The sequence below is a fragment of the Erpetoichthys calabaricus genome, chromosome 1 (genome assembly GCF_900747795.2).
Source record: "Erpetoichthys calabaricus chromosome 1, fErpCal1.3, whole genome shotgun sequence".
Taxonomy (NCBI): Eukaryota; Metazoa; Chordata; class Cladistia; order Polypteriformes; family Polypteridae; genus Erpetoichthys; species Erpetoichthys calabaricus.
This window is the reverse complement of record NC_041394.2, coordinates 278034747-278057067: the sequence shown is the minus strand read 5'-3', so window position 1 is coordinate 278057067 and position 22321 is coordinate 278034747. Positions and strand designations below refer to the sequence as shown.

Sequence of the window (22321 nt, the reverse complement as noted above, 5' to 3'; positions counted from 1 at the left end):
TGTTGGACTAGGGAATGCCTATCAGGCCACACTTCATCCCAACTGAAACTCTTCAAATTGTATGCCCCTGGATAAATTACTTCAGAGGCATTCTCCATAAATACAAGACTTACTGCCCCATGGCACAGACCTTCTACCCTACTGGAAACACAAAATAAGACACCCTTTATGGCCAGATCCTCTCTTTTCCTGTTTGGCACGGCCGTGAGTGGCAGCCTTTCCAGCAGCTCCGTGTATGACTTTATATTTCTACGTTTTTCTCTCTCTCTCCGATTACTTCTACCACTTTCTTTTATGTGGACTCGTTTCCTGGACACTTTTTACTACTTGGACATGGATTTTTACACGCCGAGACTCATCTATTCAGGTAGTCAACTTCTAGCGGTGGGAACAAAGGCCCGTGCCGGTGAGGTTCCCAATTTACCCGACAAGGTAAGAAAGTCGTATCATGGCAGCAGAGCCAGCGCTAAGCGGCTAGTGAGGAAGTGGCGATACAAGCCTTCGGTGCCTTCTGTGATCCTGGGAAATGTGAACTCACTACCAAATAAGATCGACGAACTGGCTGCGCTGGTGAAAACTGTCAGGACCTACAGAGAACGCAGTTTGTTGTGTTTTTGTAAAACGTGGCTAACAACCGGCATCCCAGATGCTAGCGTGGAGCTACCCGGGTTTAGCACAGTTAGAGCGGACAGAGACGCAAATACCTGCGTGAAGCGGAAATGAGGAGGACTCGCTCTCTATGTGAATACAAGGTAGTGCAACCCTGGACATATAAATGTCAAAATCTCCACTTGCTGCAGGGACATCAAACTGTTGGCTGTAAGTCTGCGTCCCTATTACTTGCCCAGAGAGTTTGGAAACGTCATTGTTGTTATTGTTTACATCCCTCCTCGAGGGGACGTGGAGATAGCGGGTGACATCATCCACGCCACTGTTGCTAAACTACAAACACAGCACCCCGATGTGCTTGTGCTAATCTCTGGAGACTTTAACCACGTGACGCTGGACAAAACATTACCTGCCTTCTCCCAGTATGTGAATTGTAACACCCGGGAAATAGGACTACTGACCTACTGTATGCAAACATTAAAGGCACATACAGTGTCATCCCGTGGCCTGCGCTTGGGAAAGCAGATCATAACCTGGTTCTGCTTCAGCCTCACTACAAACCAAGAGTAAGGGAGCTACCTACAACCACACACTCATTCAGGAAGTGGACCCCTGAGGCAGAGCAGACTCTGAGAGACTGGTTTGGAACTACGGACTGGGATATCCTGCAGGGATCATATGGTGAGAACATTGAGGAGGTTGTTGACTGAACTACTGACTATATCAACTTCTGTATGGACATTGTAGTTCCAGTAAGAACAGTACGCTGCTATGCTAACAACAAGCCATGGATTACAAGTGACATCAAGGGCCTTTTGAACCAGAAAAAAAGGGTTTTTAAAGGCGATGATCAACATGAGCTCAAGTGTGTGCAGAAGAAACTCTGAGTCTAGCTCAGGAGCAGTACAGGAGAAAGCTGGAGCAGAAGTTGCAGAATAACAGCATGAAGGAAGTGTGGGATGGGATGAAGATCATCACTGGCTGCAGCTCGAAGCGGGGTGCAACCATCGAGAGAGACGTGGAGAGAGCAAACCTGATGAACAACTTCTTTGACCATCCTAACCCACTCTCACCTCAGAGTACTGCACCCTCCACCCATCCTTCTGCTGATACCAGCATAGGAGAGAGTCTCCCCCCACCCACAATTACAGCAGCCCAGGTAAGCAGAGAGCTGAAGAGACTTCGTGTCAGCAAAAAAGTGGGTCCAGATGGAGTATCGCCACGACTGCTGAAGGCCTGTGCATTAGAGCTGGGGAGTCCTCTACAGCGTATCTTCAACCTGAGCCTCAAACAGGGGAGAGTCCCGAGGCTTTGGAAAACATCTTGCATCACCCCAGTCCCAAAGGTATCATGTCCTGGTGAGCTGAATGACTTCAGGCCTGTCGCCCTGACGTCACATGTGAAGACGACCACGGAGTGGCTGCTGCTTCACCACCTGAGGCCACAGGTCCGCCACGCCCTCGACCCTCTGCAGTTCGCATACCAGGAGAAGGTGGGAGCCATCATTTATATGCTACACCAATCCCTCTCCCACTTGGACAGAGGCAGTGGTGCAGTAAGAATTATTTTTCTGGACTGCTCTAACGCCTTCAACACCATCCAACCTCTGCTCCTTAGGGACAAGCTGACAGAGATGGGAGTAGATTCATACCTGGTGGCATGGATCATGGACTGTCTTACAGACAGACCTCAGTATGTGCATCTCGGGAACTGCAGGTCTGACATTGTGGTCAGCAGCACAGGAGCGCCGCAGGGGATTGAACTTTCTCCGGTCCTGTTCAGCCTATATACATCGGACTTCCAATACAACTCAGAGTCCTGCCACATGCAAAAGTTTGCTGCATCAGGAGTGGGCAGGAGGAGGAGTATAGGAACCTAATCAAGGACTTTATTAAATGGTGCAACTCAAACCACCTACAACTGAACACCAGCAAAACCAAGGAGCTGGTGGTGGATTTTAGGAGGCCCAGGCCCCTCAAGGACCCCGTGATCATCAGAGGTGACTGTGTGCAGAGGGTGCAGACCTATAAATACCTGGGAGTGCAGCTGGATGATAAATTGGACTGGACTGCCAATACTGATGCTCTGTGCAAGAGAGGAAAGAGCCAACTATACTTCCTTAGAAGGCTGGCGTCCTTCAACATCTGCAATAAGATGCTGCAGATGTTCTATCAAACGGTTGTGGCGAGTGCCCTCTTCTACGTGGTGGTGGGCTAGGGAGGCAGCATAAAGAAGAGGGACGCCTCATGCCTGGACAAACTGGTGAGGAAGGCAGGCTCTATTGTAGGCATGGAGCTGGACAGTATGACATCTGTGGCAGAGCGATGGGCGCTCAGCAGGCTCCTGTCAATCATGGAGAATCCACTGCATCCACTGAACAGTATCATCTCCAGACACAGGAGCAGCTTCAGCAACAGACTGCTGTCACTGTCCTGCTCCACTGACAGTCTGAGGAGATCGTTCCTCCCCCACACTATGTGACTCTTCAATTCCAACCGAGGGGGTAAACGTTAACATTATACAAAGTTATTGTCTGTTACACCTGCATTTTTATCACTCTTTAATTTAATATTGTTTTTATCAGTATGCTGCTGCTGGAGTATGTGAATTTCCCCTTGGGGATTAATAATGTATGTATGTATGTATGTATGTATCTAGATCCAAGTAAGGCCCTGTTATTTCTCTGTAATGCCTCTCTCATCTGCCATTCTAGAAATTACCTAGCATTCCACCACAATACTTACAAAAACACACACACAAAAGACACAATAAGGTCAGAGTGTGCAAGGGTTAAGTTCCTGATACACCATACCAATTAGGGTTCCATTTTGTACATAAAGGTACAATGAGAAGTCAAGCAAAATGACACCTTTTATTGGCTAACTAAAGATTACAATAAGAAAACTTTCAAGGTGTCATTTCACTTGAATTCTTATTGTATCTATAATGGCTAACACAGTAAAACACCCTACTACTACATACATACATAAAGGTACCAATAAACCATGGTTTTGTCATCTATGCAAGAGAGTTTGCAAAATCTAAGACCAAAGTCACATTTTGTCAGGGTACTGATACACCTGCCCCATGTTAAGAAGATAACTTCTCTGCCTATACTTTATTCTAGGGCGGCACAGTGGCGCAGTGGATTCGTTTCTCGGGTCCTCCCTGCGTGGAGTTTGCATGTTCTCCCCGTGTCTTCGTGGGTTTCCTCCCACAGTCCAAAGTCATGCAGGTTAGATGCACTGGCGATCCTAAATTGTCCCTAGTGTGGGTGTGTGTGTGCACCCTGCGGTGGGCTGCCGCCCTGCCTGGGGTTTGTTCCTGCCTTGTGCCCTGTGTTGGCTGGGACTAGCTCCAGTAGACCCCCGTGACCCTGTAGTTAGGATACAGTGGGTTGGATAATGGATGGATGGATGTACTTTATTCTATAAGTAATCCTGACAAATAGGATTAGTAATAAAAATCTTAATCTAACTGCAAATTTTAAACTACACTGTTCTTTTATATAAATTAGGCATAGAGAACACTAAATGTGACAAGAAAATTTACAAGATTAATCCTAGTATTGGGCGGCATGGTGGGTTAGCGCTGCTGCCTCGCAGTTGGGAGACCTGGGGACCTGGGTTCGATTCCCGGGTCCTCCCCGCGTGGAGTTTGCATGTTCTCCCCGTGTCTGCATGGGTTTCCTCCGGGCGCTCTGGTTTCCTCCCACAGTCCAAAGACATGCAGGTTAGGTGGATTGGCAATTCTAAATTGGCCCTAGTGTGTGCTTGGTGTGCGGGTGTGTTTGTGTGTGTCCTGTGGTGGGTTGGCACCCTGCCCGGGATTGGTTCCTGCCTTGTGCCCTGTGTTGGCTGGGAATGGCTCCAGCAGACGCCCGTGACTCTGTGTTCAGATTCAGCAGGTTGGAAAATGGATGGATGGATCCTAGTATTGCCACCATTGGAACACCTGTATATCACTTTACCTCCATTTATAATACCCTGAATTAAATAAGCAACACATGCAATGAAGTGCACTAAATTATGAAAGAAGAAAACATTTTCATGAATATACACCAGTAATTGTTGATAAAAGTTAAGAATGTCTATTAAAGTTTGGCAGATTATAGTGTTTAATAAACAATTATTCTAAAATTCCCCTATATATTGTATTTTAAAAATGATAAATAAATGCAAGCCTTGTATTTTACCATTTACGTGTGGTTTTAGTTATTTTTTCAGAATATGCTAAAGGCATATTTTTTAAATCATTAAATGTAAAATTTACCTGATTGATTTCACTCTGCTGCTGCAGTGACTGGAGCTCCCTTTCTTCTTTCTGCTGTTGAAGCTGCTTGAACTCTGCTTTTAACTGCTGGTACTTCAGCTCCACCTCTGAAAGCTCCCCCTTTAACCTCTGTTTGACTTCTCCCCTCTCACTTAACTCAGATTGTAGTCTTTGTGTAGAGGCTTCTGCTGATGCAAGGTGAGCCTCCAACTGTCGGATGTTCAACTCATTTTGGTGAATAATGGACTGAAGGCTTTTTTTACTTGTTAACTCTTCATTTAGATGTTCTTCAAGATCCTTGTACTGTTGCTCCTTTTTTGCTAATTTTTCTAATGCACTCTACAGAACAAAAATACATATTGCATATGAATATATTCATGCCCAAACAAATTTAGGATTTTAAGGAATAATCTGCTAAAACTGCATTGAATATTTCTCTTTAATTAACTAAATATATAAAAGTTTACCCTTTTGTAATGAAAGCATACCAAATAAATGACCATGACATCCAAACAGCAGCAAAAAAGGGTGTTTTGTGACTGACTAAAATTTATGTTTTGATGATAACACCACAGGTTACCCACATAAACATGTTACAATCTGTATCAGAATAGGTGAAGTTTTTCCACTTTCAAAGCTTTAATACTTTAATCTTAAAGTAGCCTAGCCAATATCTGCCATGGATTTCTGCTTGAAGTCATCTTTCGTTGAATAATGACATGAAGCTTATCACTATTTCAGCACTTTCAACTTAAAATTACTATTAATAAATGATATGGTATGAAGTTTGAACATTCTCTGTGTCTAATACAATTTTCTCTGTGTCCTGTAGATTCCCCCCACATTTAAATAAAGAACTTCCTGATGATCAGTACTTCCAAACTAGCCAATATGAATAAAGTGAAGGTAACCATGCCTTTGATGAACGTGTACCCTAGCATTAGCTCTTAAACTGTATAAAGCAGTGATCTCAAACTCCAGTCCTGGAGGGCCACAGGTTTTCATTCTACCCCTTTTCTTAATTAGTGACCTGTTTTAGCTGCTAGTTAACTTTTTAAATTAATTTTAATTGACTTATTTTTGAAGACTCAGACCACTCAATTCTTTCGCTTTCCTTAATTAGCAGTCAAAAAATAATGATACAAAATGAGTCAAAACATGACCACCAAACTGTGTCCATCACATAATATCTGAAAATAAAAAAAGATGAAGGTCCACAAAACATTTGAACAGTTCTCTTGCAAATTCACAACAACAAGCCATGGAATTAACCCTTTAACCGCCAACTCCCTAAATATTCCCCACGCCAGGCGAAATCTGAACAATTTTCGTTTTTTTACTTTTTTACATTTTTTTTTACATTTTTTACATTTATTCAAGCAGTATTGACCACTAAATGTTGTGCAAGTTGCCAGTGTATACACGAAATCTATAAATGTAACCTGAATTCTCAGCTAAGCAAAACATCTTGATACCAAACCGTGCCCTTTTCAATGGTAGATACTGTCGAAACTGTAAGCGGCCCTTCCACGACAATAAACTTTCATCAACTGCAACTGACGGTCCTGGCATGTAGGGCAACTGAAATGCTTCAAATAAATGATCAATCAAAGGACGTAGCTTGAACAAGTGGTCGCGGTTTGGATCTTTCTTATCTGGCTCGTTTCTGTTGTCATTCAAATGAAAGAATTTCAGCAGCAAAGAGAATCGGTTACGTGTCATGACAGCTGCAAAAATAGGTGTTGCATACATAGGATCTGTAGACCAGTACATCTCAATATCTGGTTTTCTGATTATTCCCATCAACATCAAAATCCCAATGAATTTTTTCATTTCGTTTTCATCAGTGTCAAACCAAGCACGAACACGGGAATGTGGAGGTAAATTGGGATTTTTCTCAATAAACTGTGCTGCATACAGATTTGTCTGATGAACAAAATGTCTGATCAAATCAGGTGACACAAACAGCTCATAAAACTGCTCAGCAGTGTAATTGTTTACATCAACAATAAAGCCACACGTTCCCTCAAACGAATGCAGAAAAGGTAGTTCACCACGGGCAGCAGCCCAGCTGAGATGCTGGGGATACACCCACTCAGCGCCGTCATCCGATGCCTCTTCATTCACAGTATCATGCAGCGCACGTTGCTGCTCATCACTGTCACTAAAATCTTCTTCAGAACTGCTACAATCATGATCAGAACTGTCCAAAATCGCCTGCAAAGCCTCACTTGAAGTCAGTTTACGTTTCGCCATATTCACAGCTGTTACATGCGAATCACGTCACATGACCGGCCAAAACAACCACAGACTTGTCGAAATACAACGTAGTAAAAATACCCACGCCAAACCGTCAGTTATACTACTTGCCAGGCATTCATATAACCACAGGCAAATGTGCCGGATAATTCCGGCAGTATGGCGTTAGCAATAAAACAACGGTGCCGGATATATCCGGCAGAGGGCGGTTAAGGGGTTAAAGAAAAGGTTTAATTAACAAGAATTGGCTCCTAATTAAGCAACTGGTTGGAGTGAAATTGGTTGGAGTCTGAGGCCCTGACTTAGTTGGTCTTCTGTTGGCCGACTCACTTCACGTTTCACTTCTGTTTGGGTGTCATTTATGGAAGGAAATGAAGCAACTCAGAGGAATGAATGATGTAGAAATCGTGGGAATAAATCCTAAAAAACAAGTCAATCAAAATGAAAGGAAAAGGAATTAATTAGCAACAAAAACAGGTCACCAATTAAGAAAAGGGTTAGAATGAAAACTTGCAGCCATTGTGGCTATCTAGGACCGGAGTTTGAGACCACTGATATAAAGACTGCAAACTCCAATTAAACAGATAAGAAGGAAAAAAGACAAAAATGCTCTACTTTCCAATGTAAAACAACTAAAATACAAAGTATACTATATACTATTAATAAAAACTCAAACAGAATAAAATATGTTATACTTCTATTGCCTACTTACCTGTTTTTCATGTTCTAAGTCATTTAGGGATGTTTGCAGTTTGTTCAGCTCTTTGGTGTAGAGAGCAATTTCCTTAGGGCCCTTTGATAACTCATTCTGTAACTGAGCATTATGCAAAACAGGGGAAAACATAAAATTTCATAAAGATGATGAAAATATACCTAAAATGTCAAAGAATTACTAATCCCAATTTTTACTGAAATCTACTGCGTTTCTCTGAAATTAAACATTTTAATTGCATCCATTTTGACTCTAACCTTTACTAATTTTCAGAAGAAACAAAGACTAGGTTTTACATAATTTGTCCCTAAATTAGGGCTGCAATGATTAGTCGACGTGGATTTTTTATTGTTGATGCGTCTTAAACGGAACCTTCAATGGAGGCTCCAGTCACAAAGAATCACATTGTTTTTTGTAACTGCAATGCACTACATGAACGTCTGGGGGCAGTATCGTTTGTTATTGTTTGTCAAGACTGCACACAGTATACCAACGCAAACATCCTGGAGCTGTGATGCTGCCGCCGTCTCTCAAGAGGTAAGTTTTAGCGAGTAAAGTTAGTGTCACGTGTTAACATTGATGTTTGTGCTATAATGTGTATATCAAGGTGTTGACAATGATAGTTAACCCTTAAACCAACACATACTTGGGGTTTAATGCACCCCTGGACGCCAAATACTTTTTAGCTGCACTTTTTAAGTAAACGTCACAATTCACAAAGAAAATGTGAAATTTTAATGGAACATGTATTTTTTTTCATGCAAAGAGCATCACAAGTACTGCAACATTGATCATTTTACACACTGCAAATCAACTGTAAAAACTATAATTAAAAAAAAAAAACTACTGCAACAATCTATTGTTCAAGGTGCAACGGGCGCCATTAAAATTTCAGTAAATCATGAGCCAACTGTGCTTGAACTGTCTGCATGCGAACACACAGAGGTAAACGCTGATGACTGCAGGCTTGTCTAGTGCAGCAGCTGAATTCCAGAGACAGTGGTGGTGCAGTTCTGCCGGGGCCGGCAGTGGTCATGAGCTGGCTGCTCAACGAATATGCAGCACTGACTGATCAGCTCCGGCATTCTGGCAAATTGCTCTGTGAAGCAAATATAGCCAGTTGCGGGGTTCAATGAATGTACATCGCCAAATATACTTGGCTCCAGCATGCTGGCAAATTGCACTGAGAAACAACTTTAGCCGGTTGCGGAGTTCAATTAATGTACATTGCCGCATATACTCGGCTTCAGTGTGCTTCCAAATTGCACTGGAAACCGACTCTAGCTGGTTGCGGCGTTCAACAAATGTACTTTTCCGAATATACTTGGCTCTGGCATGCTGGCAGTAATTAGCTTGTTACATATTTTAGTCCCGTTATTTTTTTTATTTTGGCATAATATAGTACATGATGTGATAAACTACAACACTTTTCCTTCAGAGAGTGAGGATTAAAACATATTTCTCGGTCTGAAAAATCATTCTTGTGTATTCCTGCTACCTCTACTCCCTCTGAGCGTCTTTTCTCAGCAGCTGGGAACATTGTCTCAAAGAAGAGAGCCAGCCTCACACCAGAGCATGTCGAAATGCTCACGTTCCTGTACTGCAATCAGGAATATATGAACTGAATCTTTTATAAACTGTACATTATTGTTTTACTTGAATTGAAGCTTTATTTAAACTTTTGAACTTTAAGACACACCAGTGGCCATTTTTGGTTAAGTTAAATGCACTTTTTTTGTTTAAAGACTATGTGCACTTTAGTTTGTATTGTTGAATGTATTTCTTTTTTATTGTGATGGTCGCACTAATATAAAACATCTGATTATTTTCAAATTCATGTTTCACTGGTTGTTATTTTAATTTGATTATTATTAATTTTAATTGTGTTAATGCAGAGACATCAGGGTGACTTTCACAGGTGGATAGACGTGAGCAGATGAGGTAAGACATGCACTGGAGCCAAGAACAGGATGTGTAACCACAGGTCGCAGGCATCAAAATAGTCAGGCATGAAATAATCGTGACTAATCAAAAAAAAAAAAAAATTTCGAACAATTAGTCAACTACCAAAATAATCATTAGTTGCAGCTCTACCCTAAATAGATCTATACTTTAATATTTATTTAACAAAATCTCTACTATTATTGAACTAAACATGAAATATTTGAATTAGAATTTACTATTTTGAGTACTGAATATCACGTCCATTTTACAGAGTACTACTTAATAATCTTTCAAATAGCTGTTCCTACATGTTTTGTCCTAATCTCGGATTAGACAGTACACTCCTTAGAAGCTGTAACAAAAAATGAAACACAGTAATTCATTGAGGAAACAACTGACCTGCCTGATGAAAGAGTCAATGTTTTCCCCTTTTGTAGGCTGCCTCAACAAAAGCTGTAGTCTAATGCTAAAGGCACTTATCTTTACACAATATTATTCTGTCTAGGTTTTGCATACAGTGTGTGTTTTGCTAGGACTATTTTAAGAAGCTCTGGATAGTCAGGAGACTAGGGGACAGGTGTTGATATGAACAAAATGATACCACACCTATTAAGACTAATGGAATGAACATCACTGTTTGAATATACAGTAATCCCTCCTCCATCGCGGGGGTTGCGTTCCAGAGCCACCCGCGAAATAAGAAAATCCGCGAAGTAGAAACCATATGTTTATATGGTTATTTTTATATTGTCATGCTTGGGTCACAGATTTACACAGAAACACAGGAGGTTGTAGAGAGACAGGAACGTTATTCAAACACTGCAAACAAACATTTGTCTCTTTTTCAAAAGTTTAAACTGTGTTCCATGACAAGACAGAGATGACAGTTCCGTCTCACAATTAAAAGAATGCAAACATATCTTCCTCTTCAAAGGAGTGCGTGTCAGGAGCACAGGCTTTCAGAGAGATAGAGAGAAAACCAAACAAATCAACAGGGCTGTTTGTCTTTTAAGTATGCGAAGCACCGCGGCACAAAGCTGTTGAAGGCGGCAGCTCACACGCCCTGCGTCAGGAGCAGGGAGGGAGAGAGAGAGAGAGAGAGAGAGAGAGAGAGAGAGAGAGAGAGAGAGAGAGAGAGAGAGAGAGATAGAGAGAGACAGAGTTTGTTTTTCAAACAAAAATCAATACGTGCCCTTCGAGCTTTTAAGTATGCGAAGCACCGTGCAGCATGTCATTTCAGGAAGCAGCTGCACAAAAGATAGCAACGTGAAGATAATCTTTCAGCATTTTTAGACGAGCGTCCGTATCGTCTAGGTGTGGGAACAGCCCCCCTGCTCAATCCCCCTACGTCAGGATCAGAGAAAGTCAGCGCAAGACAGAGAGAAAAGTAATCTGGGTAGCCTCTCAGCCATCTGCCAATAGCGTCCCTTGTATGAAATCAACTGGACAAACCAACTGAGGAAGCATGTACCAGAAATTAAAAGACCCATTGTCCGCAGAAATCCGCGAACCAGCAAAAAATCCGTGATATATATTTAAATATGCTTACGTATAAAATCCGCGATGGAGTGAAGCCGCGAAAGGCGAAGCGCGATATAGCGAGGGATTACTGTAATTCTTACTCAAAGGCATGCACTGACTTTAAATTCTAAAAGAATAGTCTTTTTTTTCCCAAAGACATATCTATAGCACTGCCTCTCAAACATTCCTGACTCAGTATAAAATAATGTATTGCACAGGAAAAACTAAACACAAGACGCTACAAAAAAATAGAAAAAGTAAATTTTTTACATTAATCTCAATATGTAAATGTTTTTTATAAGACAGGTGAAAGTGGCGAATACTTCTATCATCCAAAAAGCCACCATCATCAATACCAAAAACTGTAAATTACTCTCTGTTGCTCTAGCCAGAAATAATCATGCACAAGTAAGCTCAGGTTAGACTTTCACATCATATCACAGACAATGTCTGCCTTCCATCTTTTCCAGTAATACACTATAGCAAGAACATGAGCATGAACTACAGCTTTTAGTTTACAAGAAGAGTCTTCTCAGATGGTCCTTAATCTCAGTGTGCTGCAATTTTCACATATAAAAAGGCAAAGTTTTCAAAGACTGTTCACTTTGTAAAAATATTTATGAAACAGAAATAATTTCCAAAATGCACAAACATAAAGAGAATAGTACTGCATGCCTCATAAAAAATGGCATTTTAAATATTAACTTTTCCTTGTTTGAGAATTTAAATAAGTCAGTTTCTGTCCATCTGGCAATTTATACTCTTTTTGGTATATTCAGTGTTTACATCTGCAATGTGTGCTATTTAATAGAATTTATGATGTACTAAGTAATAAAACAAACTGCATTTTTCATTCCAACAGACAGTGCATCACAAACATTAGCACTGTTGTTGTGGATCCTATAGCAAATGCTGAATAACCGAGACAACAGACAGAGAAACACTATAACTTAATAAAGGAAAATTTGAACTGGAAAAAAATGAATTGCTACAATTAAAGAAGGCTTGCCTCCACTGCCTGGGTAATTCATTGAGAAGGATCTACTGTAACTGCAGCTTGCATCCACCAACGTCATTCTTGGCACACCCTTTGATATCACTCATTACCTGCCTGCCAACATCCCTTAGAACAGAGGTTCTCAAACTTATTTTGTCTACCGTCCACTTTGAGAATCAATTATTTTCTAGCGCCCCCCAAAATTTTTAACTTTACCACATCTTAAAAATCACAAAAATTTCTCATCTTTAATAAACCTCATGTATGACAAAAATAGTGCTTCATTAGTTGGTAAAGTGGACTCATCCAACTGAATTGAGAATTGACTAGTCTTCAGATGATTGCACAATGAGTCTTCAATATTTTCAGCCATTTCATCAATTCGTCTTTGCACAGAACTATTGCTCAAAGGAATTTTTCGAATAATATCTGCCGCTGGTTTATGGAGCACAGTAGTTATTACTTCTTTTATTGCCGGTAAAATTAACTCTTCTCCAATAGTGTGTGGTTTGCCTGTTTGAGCAATTAACAAAGAGATATTGTACGAGGCTCGAAGTCCGTCATCGTCTTGCTTAGAAGCCGGTGAAAAAAGTTTTGATACAGTTGGCTGAGCTATGTACTTCTTTTCCAGGTCTTGAAAATAGGCCACATTTTTTTCTTTCTTATCTGGATGCATTTTATTCAAATGATCTTGTAGCCTAGAAGGCTTCATCGCTTCATTCGAAAATGTTTTTTGACAAAGAAGGCACATAGGCGAAGATGGATTTGTGGGATTTTCAACAAATCCGTATTTAATATATTCTGCACTGTATTGCCGTCTCTTCTTTTTTGCTTCCTACATGGTTTTGTCTTTACAAATACGTGAGTTAAGTATCGAGCTTAAAAAACTTTCTAACGATTGCGCGCGAAAACGCTAATGAAAATAAAAGAAGTATTACACGCTCTTATATAGGATTAAAATACAGCACACACCGACAGGAATAAGACAAACATGCACAAACTCGTTTACCTCATTCGACAGAATTCGTACTGAGCAAGTTAGAACGGTAACCATCATTTTTATCGAAAATAAAAAATATAGAAAATAAATATCAAATTAAAAAATGTCGAAATTTTAGTATAAATAAAAAATTGGTTTAGGGGTTAAGGCTAGGGCTAAGATTAATGTTTTATTTATACGAAAATTTCGACATTTTTTAATTCGATATTTTTTATTTTCTATATTTTTTATTTTCGATAAAAACGACCGGAATCAGTTAGAACAAGTATCGATGATCCGGCCGCTTGATACAGGATTGCACAAATCGCGTCGTTTAATAAAAACTTGTTAAAACTTGATTACTCATGGGCTACCTACGAAAGCCATGATAAATTATTTATATTTATACAATCAAACAGGACAGGAATAAGAACGAAATAAATCAATGTAGTATAGTAGGTAGGTTTTGATTTTAGTTTAAATTTTAAAATATTAGAAAAAAAACCACAAATCAGCCATCGCCCCCCTAAACCGCTTCAACACCCCCCAATTTTCTCTGGGCCCTTTAACGCCCCCCTGGATGCCTTCAGCGCCCACAAGGGGGCGTTATCGCCCACTTTGAGAAAGACTGCCTTAGAACATGCAGGACAACATTACTCATGACATGCCCATTGACTTTACTATTAAAAGATTAAATTAATGCCAGTCAGCTCACAAAGTAGACTTTAAAAATTTAAAAACACACGAACAATAAAAAGCTTGACATTTGTGAAACAGACACAGTGTTTTACCTCAGATTTCAGCTAGTCCATAGAAAGCAGAAGTAAGAAAGCAAAGTAACATATGAGTGTAAAAGGAAAGGAAATAATCAGTGTAAACATCACAATATGAGACCATTGTCAAGGTTAATCTAAAACAAAATTAAGACTGTTATAATGACTGGCATATGTCCACAAATGAATAGAATCATTTAAAATTGTATAATTCTATAAACATACCTCTGTAATGTTTAGATGTCCACCCCTAGATATCTGAAAATCTATGGCATATGTATTGGAGCATAAAAGAAAAATAATAGTTTCTGTACTAAACAATTTTCAGACAGTATCACTGTATTATGGACACACAATATTCCTCAAAAGGGTATATACATAAAAAAATTATCAAGGACATACCAAAAAAACTACTTTACATAAAGCTATTTTACATTTAATTTTTACCAGAATGAGTAAGTTTAATTACTACCAATTCCAAATTATACCTCCTCATCAGAAAGATCTCTGTAGTCACAGCCCACAGCACTGATTGTTCTATTGATTTCCTGACCCACCCTAAATAAAAGATGAAAACACCTACACCTCTGACAAGCAAGATGAAAAAAGCAGTTCCATATTGCACACAGGAAATAATTAAAAGCAACTTGTGCAACATAGAAGCTTTTTCTGAAAGTATACTGCCCTCCATAACTATTGTGACAGTTAAGTCAAATAACCATTTCTGCTAAGTACACAAGCAATTCAAATTTGACATAAGGTGATGAAACAGAAATGATTTTTTCATAATACATTTGAATTGTTCCCTATTTATAAAATAGAAATACTAATTTGAGTGTACAAATGCAGAACTCCAGACAGTTTCCAGTTTACCTCATTTTTTAGTCTCTCCGATTCTTCTTCCCTTTCTCGTGTCATTTTATCCATTAATGTCTGAACCTGGACTAGCTCTTTCTTTAAAACATCCACATCTTCAACACCAGGTCTCTGAAGCTGTTAAATCAACACAAAAAAGATAACAAGTACACTCCACTTATGCTGATGTTAAATTCATAAAAAATACAGCAGTCTTTCATAATCCACAAAGGGTTAGGCATCCTTGGGAAATTAGTATAGAAAATACAATTATAAAAGCCTATTCTATATAAATGATATTCTATATAAACATAACTTCTGATACTGTCCACAATCAATAAATCCATCAATTAAATGTGATTATCAGGGAAAGCTCAAGGGACACATAAAGAACATTTCCAAAATGGCATGTCATACAGCAACTCTGACTGAGGCTTTTCCGACCTTGACATTTTAACCATTAAGTCAAAGTAGCTTTTGTAAATCACTAATGAAATGGGTTGTCTTTGCTATCTCTATTACCTATAGTTAGGGCTTGGTAACCTACCTTACGTATTCTTAGACAGGAATTGATGGCAGTACATTCAAGGGCACAATATCTCAAACAACCATAATCATTTAACACCATGAAAATAAACAGATTTGCCTATTTTTTTTACCAACTCAGTCTTGAGATTCTCCTTCTCTGCTCTTTCCTGCTGTAGCTCATGAGACAGAGTTTTAATCCGTTGATCAGATGCCTCTCGTAAACTTTTCTCTTCATCATATTTGGATTTAATATCTATAACAACAGAAAAATGTAAGCCTTCCTCATCTGTACTAAACTAAAAATAAAACTAGACATTTGCAAAGTAGTTAAGGTTTAAGTCATACTTGCCTACAATCTCAGTTGCCAGCTGTGCAGCTTTTTGCTCAAATAAATCTTTCATCTGCTTAATGTTGAATGTCTCAGCTTCTGCTTCTTGCAACCTAAATTCTAAGGCCTGCAGCTCTAAAAATAAAGATTTAAAATAACAACAATGCAGTCAAATACTGTACCAACATTTGTAAGGAACACCATGCTTATTAATAAGCAATGAATCATTATCAAGTATTTTATAACACAAATACATTTTAAAGCCAAACAATAAATGTAAATGCTGTAGGCAACTGTATTTTCATGTGGGACTGTATTTTCATAACCTGTTTAAAAAGAGTCTTCATTCAGTCAGTCACTTTTCTTAGAAAATTCAGGATCCAAAATAGGTTGCAGTACAGATTGCAAGTAAAGAAATCTTAATTAAATAGTTCCTGATTTTCACACAGAAAAAGGTGTAATTTTGCCTCACTTCTTATTGCACACAGTAAAAGACAAAAACAGCCGTACATATACATACAACAGGGCAGTTTGGTGAAGTTACTGTTGAGTAGAAGATGCACCTCTCTCTGACATTCTTATTTCAAGACTCCTGTCTTCGGTTCAAAAAGTCCTTCCCAAGAGTCTTTAGGATTTATATTTATGTGTGCTCTGATAATCCCAGAAGTAACTATTTAACTTTTTTTTTTTTTTTTTTTAGCAAAAAAGCATTGGTTTTGAGCAAGCAATTGGATAACCGACATGTGGATTATGTACCATGGGTAATGGAAGATTTTTTTTCCCAATGAATGCTTTTCACATCATTTGCCATTATACTGCACTGGTCAATATTGTCTTCTGTTACGTCAAACTTTTTTCCATTCTTCATGAAAACATGAGATTAAAAAATCGTCTTGGCTACCACTACAAAGTACAATGGGTAAATAATATATAAACATATAGTTCTGAGTATTCCTTTAATAATGTACAGATAAAGGATGGAGTATAATAAAATTCCTAAGATGTTGAAAGTTTCCTGGAGGAATCTTCATTATAAAGTGTAAAGAATTAGGGCATGAATGAGAACATTTTGATAAATTATTTGGGTAAATATTAAAATGATTGATTAGCTTAGCTGAACATTATGGCATGTAAATTACACTGGGAACTCTATCTATGGTTTATTTTGAAAGTCTATTGCCTAAACTTAATAGTGTTATAAAGACATTGAAAATCACGTTAAAAATGGTGATTTTAAATTCACCAAAATAAACCAATCTTGCACATGGCATTTATTTTTCATTATAGTTAATGCATTGTTGCTATAGGACAAAGTAAACTGACATTTACAACAAACACAAAAGTGAATGTGCACCCAGAATTTTTAATAGACAATTTTACAAAGAGGATTCTAAATAATTCAGCTTTGGCTTGAGTCTGCAGTCAAATAGTATTGCTTAAGACAGTGCCATGAGGGGCAGCGTTTTATCCCATTAAATCAATATGAGTAAATAATGACTAATCATGAGTTATAGGATGATAATAGGGCTTGGAAAAGCCCCTTGAGGCATTCCTTGTGTGATTTTGGGATATACAAGAAATAAATTGTTGTTGTTGATATGTAGTAGCTTCAAAAGCACAGTAGTAGATTTCTCATCAAATGCAGGACTTACTGGTCCAGGAAGGAATTTGAGATTTTTGTTAAATAATGTCTAATCATGAGTTATAGGATGATAATAGGGCTTGGAAAAGCCCCTTGAGGCATTCCTTGTGTGATTTTGGGATATACAAGAAATAAATTGTTGTTGTTGATATGTAGTAGCTTCAAAAGCACAGTAGTAGATTTCTCATCAAATGCAGGACTTACTGGTCCAGGAAGGAATTTGAGATTTTTGTTAAATAATGTCTCTACACTTAGACTATTTTTTTTGGAAGCATTTGTGCCATCAAATTAAAAAGAAAAATTTGGGCCACAGTCAAAAATTTAGTGGCACTGTCAAAGTGCAATTTTCTGATGCACTCTAATATAAATGCATCACTTATTAAGCAGATATACTGGTACTTCACCTGTGTACAAACAGCAACAAAATATTGGATTAACAAATTAAGGCAGTGATGCAGAATTCTGAAATATTTTGCAAAATACGTTATAATAACTACAGAAGAATAGACTGCGGATGTTAGACATCTCTATTTTTTTTAAACACGTTTTTCCCCACTTTAATATTTTCAGGGCTTCTGACTAATTAACCAGATGAGTAATTCCTTTAAATTGTAACGTGATGTGTGAAAAACAAAAACACTTAATGTGTTTGGCTCAGCTTCTTAAATGTTTGGTACAGAAAAAAACACAGTAACAAGGAAAACTGTTTTACATTTTGCATGGTAAAACATGCACAGTCATTCATTAACTCATCCCAGTAATATAAATGGAACAAAATAGAACAATCTTTTGAAAAAAAATTATTTCAGTCTCCTCTCTTCTCATATTCATACAGATTTACAATACTGTCCCACACTGTACACACCATTCTGTGGTATTAATTTTAGTTGTACAGGGTTTGCAGAGTAGTCTTCTGGAATATTTTAATGAAGACTGTCAGTACTATGGGTTGATTCAAATTTGGTCAATCTTAATGAGATTCAATGTTAAACTTAATCTTTGTCAGTGAGCTTCGTCAGTTGTCAGGGTTATTTGCCTGCTTGCAGCTGACTGTATAGTCTAGGCTGATCATATTTTCTTCTTTAAAAATAACAAAAAGAGTGGACAGAGTAATGGGGGTGTTACTAAAGACTGATGGACATGTATTATACATGTATATACTTTGTGTATGCATGGTTTATTTCATAATTAATCCAGTCAATGCACAAGGATATTTCTGCAAAACATGTTTTTACTGTTCACTACCTATTAAACATCATTTATATTATGGAACAGTGCTCAGCTCCTCTGAAAAAGTGAGAACTAACATAGGGATCAAAGTGGTTCATCTGCTTATTGTTTCACGGAAATATTTTTTACTGATCCAGTGCTGTGGCCAGAGTTGAGCAGAACTGGGACTCTTTCTGTGTGGAAATGGTCAAGAGTGCATAAGCCCCTTTAAAAAGCAGGAGATAGCAGACTTAAAATGACTAGCTCCATGTTAGAAAATGCATATGAATAACTGGCAACAGAAGTACTGTATATGTCAATAAAATTTTATTGTCAATTGATGATGCTGAAGAATTGTTTCAGTCCTAGAAATAAAATAACACCCTGAGTACGTCTAGACCATACCATCATTCTAAACTGAAAAGCAAATTACAAGAATGCTGTTCATTAAACAACTAAAAAAGACAGGACTTCAGCCAATGGCTACATCTGTAGCATTAAACAGTAACAACATAACTCACGCATGTAATAAACAGCACAGAAGACTCAGATAACAAATGACAAAACATACTGTATACTGACACACAAAAAAATAAAACCCAACCTACTATAATAAAAACAAAAATATACTATATTGTAAGGGTTTATTTTAATTTTGGTCACCACAAAGTTATCATGAAGCTCTTTTTACAACATTTTTGGTATACTTGTTTCGTATGCCAGTTTTTTTTTTTTGTTTTTTTTTAAATTTGGAGTAGAGAAAAGCATGTGCCTATTTGGTAAATAATAAGTCTCTATTTTTTCATGAAATAGAGTATAACTGTCAGCAGCACTATAGCCACAGCACCTATTTGAAGTTCACATATTTTAAGCCGGGCGGCACAGTGGCGCAGTGGTAGCGGTGCTGCCTCACAGTTAGGAGACCCGGGTTCGCTTCCCGGGTCCTCCCTGCATGGAGTTTGCATGTTCTCCCTGTGTCTGCATGGGTTTCCTCCCACAGTCCAAAGACATGCAGGTTAGGTGGATTGGCGATTCTAAATTGACCCTAGTGTGTGCTTGGTGTTTGTGTGTGTCCTGCGGTGGGTTGGCACCCTGCCCGGGATTGGTTCCGGCCTTGTGCCCTGTGTTGGCTGGGATTGGCTCCAGCAGACCCCCGTGACCCTGTGTTCGGATTCAGCGGGTTGGAAAATGGATGGATGGATGGATGGATATTTTAAGCCTGTCCAGTTGTATTACTGGGGTGGAGATTTCAAAAGTCAATCATTGGGCTAAATAAAGATAATGACTTACATATTTTCATTTTGTAATTTTGCTCTTTTTAGCCATCCACTTGAGAGAAAAATGTTTATAAAAACAACTATAAGAAAATCACATATAATAAATTACTAGGTAGTTTGTGGCAGTGACATATTTTTATAAGAGGGATGCAATACATATCTTGTATATATGTATAGATGTGATATTGTCAACTAGAACCTGGAACTCAGTAGGTCTTTTTTTCAGTTTCAGCTAACCTAAACTTAAAATTTAAACTTCTGGCAGTTTACTGCTTACCTTTTCAACATTTATTCATTCATTGCATTACAACTGATTAAATTTGAAGAAAAAATGAAAAATCTGAAGTGTTCTAAAACTTTTGATCAGTAGTGTATAAATATTAAAAATTAAACATACTTAAATATTAAAAATCAGTTCAAAAAGTAGTGTCCAGGAAAAAGATTTCAATAAAAGTCTGGACACATAGTTATTTGTGGTCAATTTTGTCGTGATTTTATCTGCAAATTAGGTAGACATTTATATATTTAAAAAATTTAAAAAATAATAGAAGTTTACTATTAAAATAAAATAATAATTAAACATGAGAAAGCATGACCGTAGGTGGATATTTACTAGTTGCACAGAGTTTAAATGCATCTTTGTCCAAGAAAACAATGGTAGTGAATTTGTTACATATGCAAACAAGTTTGTGGTAAATGTAATCAGTACAATTTTCTTAAGACATGAAAGGTACTTACATGTCAGGAAGCAAAAAAACAGAAAACATAATTAAAAAAAAAACATGAACAGGAGGAAAAGAAGAAGCAGGACAGTGGTAAGTAGTAGAGAACCTGTAATGTTGATTTCAATTAAGTATGTTCATATAGGAGCTTCTTACACGAACAGCATCAGAAGAGAATACCCATTAACTTATCTGGAGCGAAAAAGTAACCAATTCAGTCAGTAAAGCAAAAATTATAGTTGGAATGAAAGCCGACACCTGACTAGGAAAAGAAACCAATGGCCAAAGTTGTATTATTAACCAGCGGTAAAAGCTTGAACACAAGTTTAAGAACAAGCGAAAGGCACAGAAGCAACTGAAAACACCTAGGCAATTATGAACACAGCACTAAATAATACATTTTAATTTGTTTTCTGTCTGTCAATGGCACCTTTATATGTTATGTATCCTGAAACATGAACAGCTTAGGCTTTCCAGGCAGTAGTCAAGATAGTGTCACGTGTCAATAATGTATAGTTAACTTAAGAGTTAGTCAGGAATATACTTGCTTAGGAGGACTACGTTAAGAACTTAGGGATCCCATTAAGTGACATGGATGGGGGGAAAAAAATTGGATAAAAAAAAAAAAACTGAAAAAAGAGAAAAAGCTGGGTGTTAAAAGTGGGTCTGGGTGCTTATGACAATTACAATCACAGCTCCAGTCATTCATTCTCTTAGCAGATGTAGTGTTTTAGTCAACTGGACATTTGACTGTGCTTTGAGAATATCAAAGACTGATAGTATTGCACTACGCTTCCTACTGAATCTTCCTATCACAGCTACCTCTGGTGAGAAAAGTTTTTCATTTTTGAAGCTGATTCAATTTTACTTGAGGTCTATCGTGTACCAGGAGAGGCTGTCAGCTCTAGTTCTTCTTTCAATAGAGTGCAATGTTCGAAGGTCTTTGGACCTGTAAAACATAATGGCTGCATTGACTGTTACAAACAGCAATTCTGTTACAGTTATACCTTAATGCGACTTTTTTTCTTCCGTTTTCATTATGTGCCCTTTTTAAATTTTTTTTAATATTATGATGTGGAATTTGTATTTATTTTTATTACAATGTGTAATGTACATTTATGTTGCACTTTATTTACTTTTTTACTTATTTAGATTTTTTAAAAAGTGCTTTATTCTATTATTACTGTTTTTCTATTTTCCCTACAAATGTTGCTTTCATTGGGTGATTTTATTTATATAATCTGTTTTTCAACAAAATTAAAATAAAGGATTTGTCTTCATTAAATTATTGCAGTTAATCTTATTAATTTAGATATTGCGCTAAAGTAATGGTAATACATTTTACCATGTCTTAAGGAGTAGGAGTTGGAGGGCACCATGGAGTTTTTTTTGCTTGGAGCCCCCAAAGTCCTTAGAATTGCCTCTGAACTCTGTTGGAATAACTGTGTACTTTGTTGTTTCCTATAGTTTCCGGAGCATTATTGTAATAAGGTAGTTACATCTCTTACCAGGGTCACTCAAGCATCTTACATTGGTAATTATATAGGGCAATTAAGTATATTATGGCTGTCAAACTGTCGAGTAATAAAGTCACCCAGCCTGTGCTACCTTTCTACTTTTTTTTTTTTTGAATATTTCATACATTTCTTGGTTATTTCTTCTGGAAATACAGGTAAAATTCCATTACAACGAAC

General features: G+C 37.9%; 1 protein-coding gene across 3 annotated transcripts in view; it reads right to left on the bottom strand.

Annotated features, from left to right (window-relative positions):
* Positions 1 to 22321, bottom strand: part of eea1 (early endosome antigen 1) — a 164273-nt gene that overhangs the window by 63382 nt on the left and 78570 nt on the right. For all 3 annotated transcript variants that reach the window (XM_028815471.2, XM_051929997.1, XM_051929987.1), the window contains 5 exons: positions 15799 to 15912; positions 15581 to 15702; positions 14940 to 15059; positions 7853 to 7954; positions 4882 to 5220 (listed from right to left, as the gene is read on the bottom strand). In XM_028815471.2, coding sequence (XP_028671304.2) covers positions 4882 to 5220; positions 7853 to 7954; positions 14940 to 15059; positions 15581 to 15702; positions 15799 to 15912 — 797 coding nt within the window. The remainder of the gene's footprint in view (positions 1 to 4881; positions 5221 to 7852; positions 7955 to 14939; positions 15060 to 15580; positions 15703 to 15798; positions 15913 to 22321) is intronic.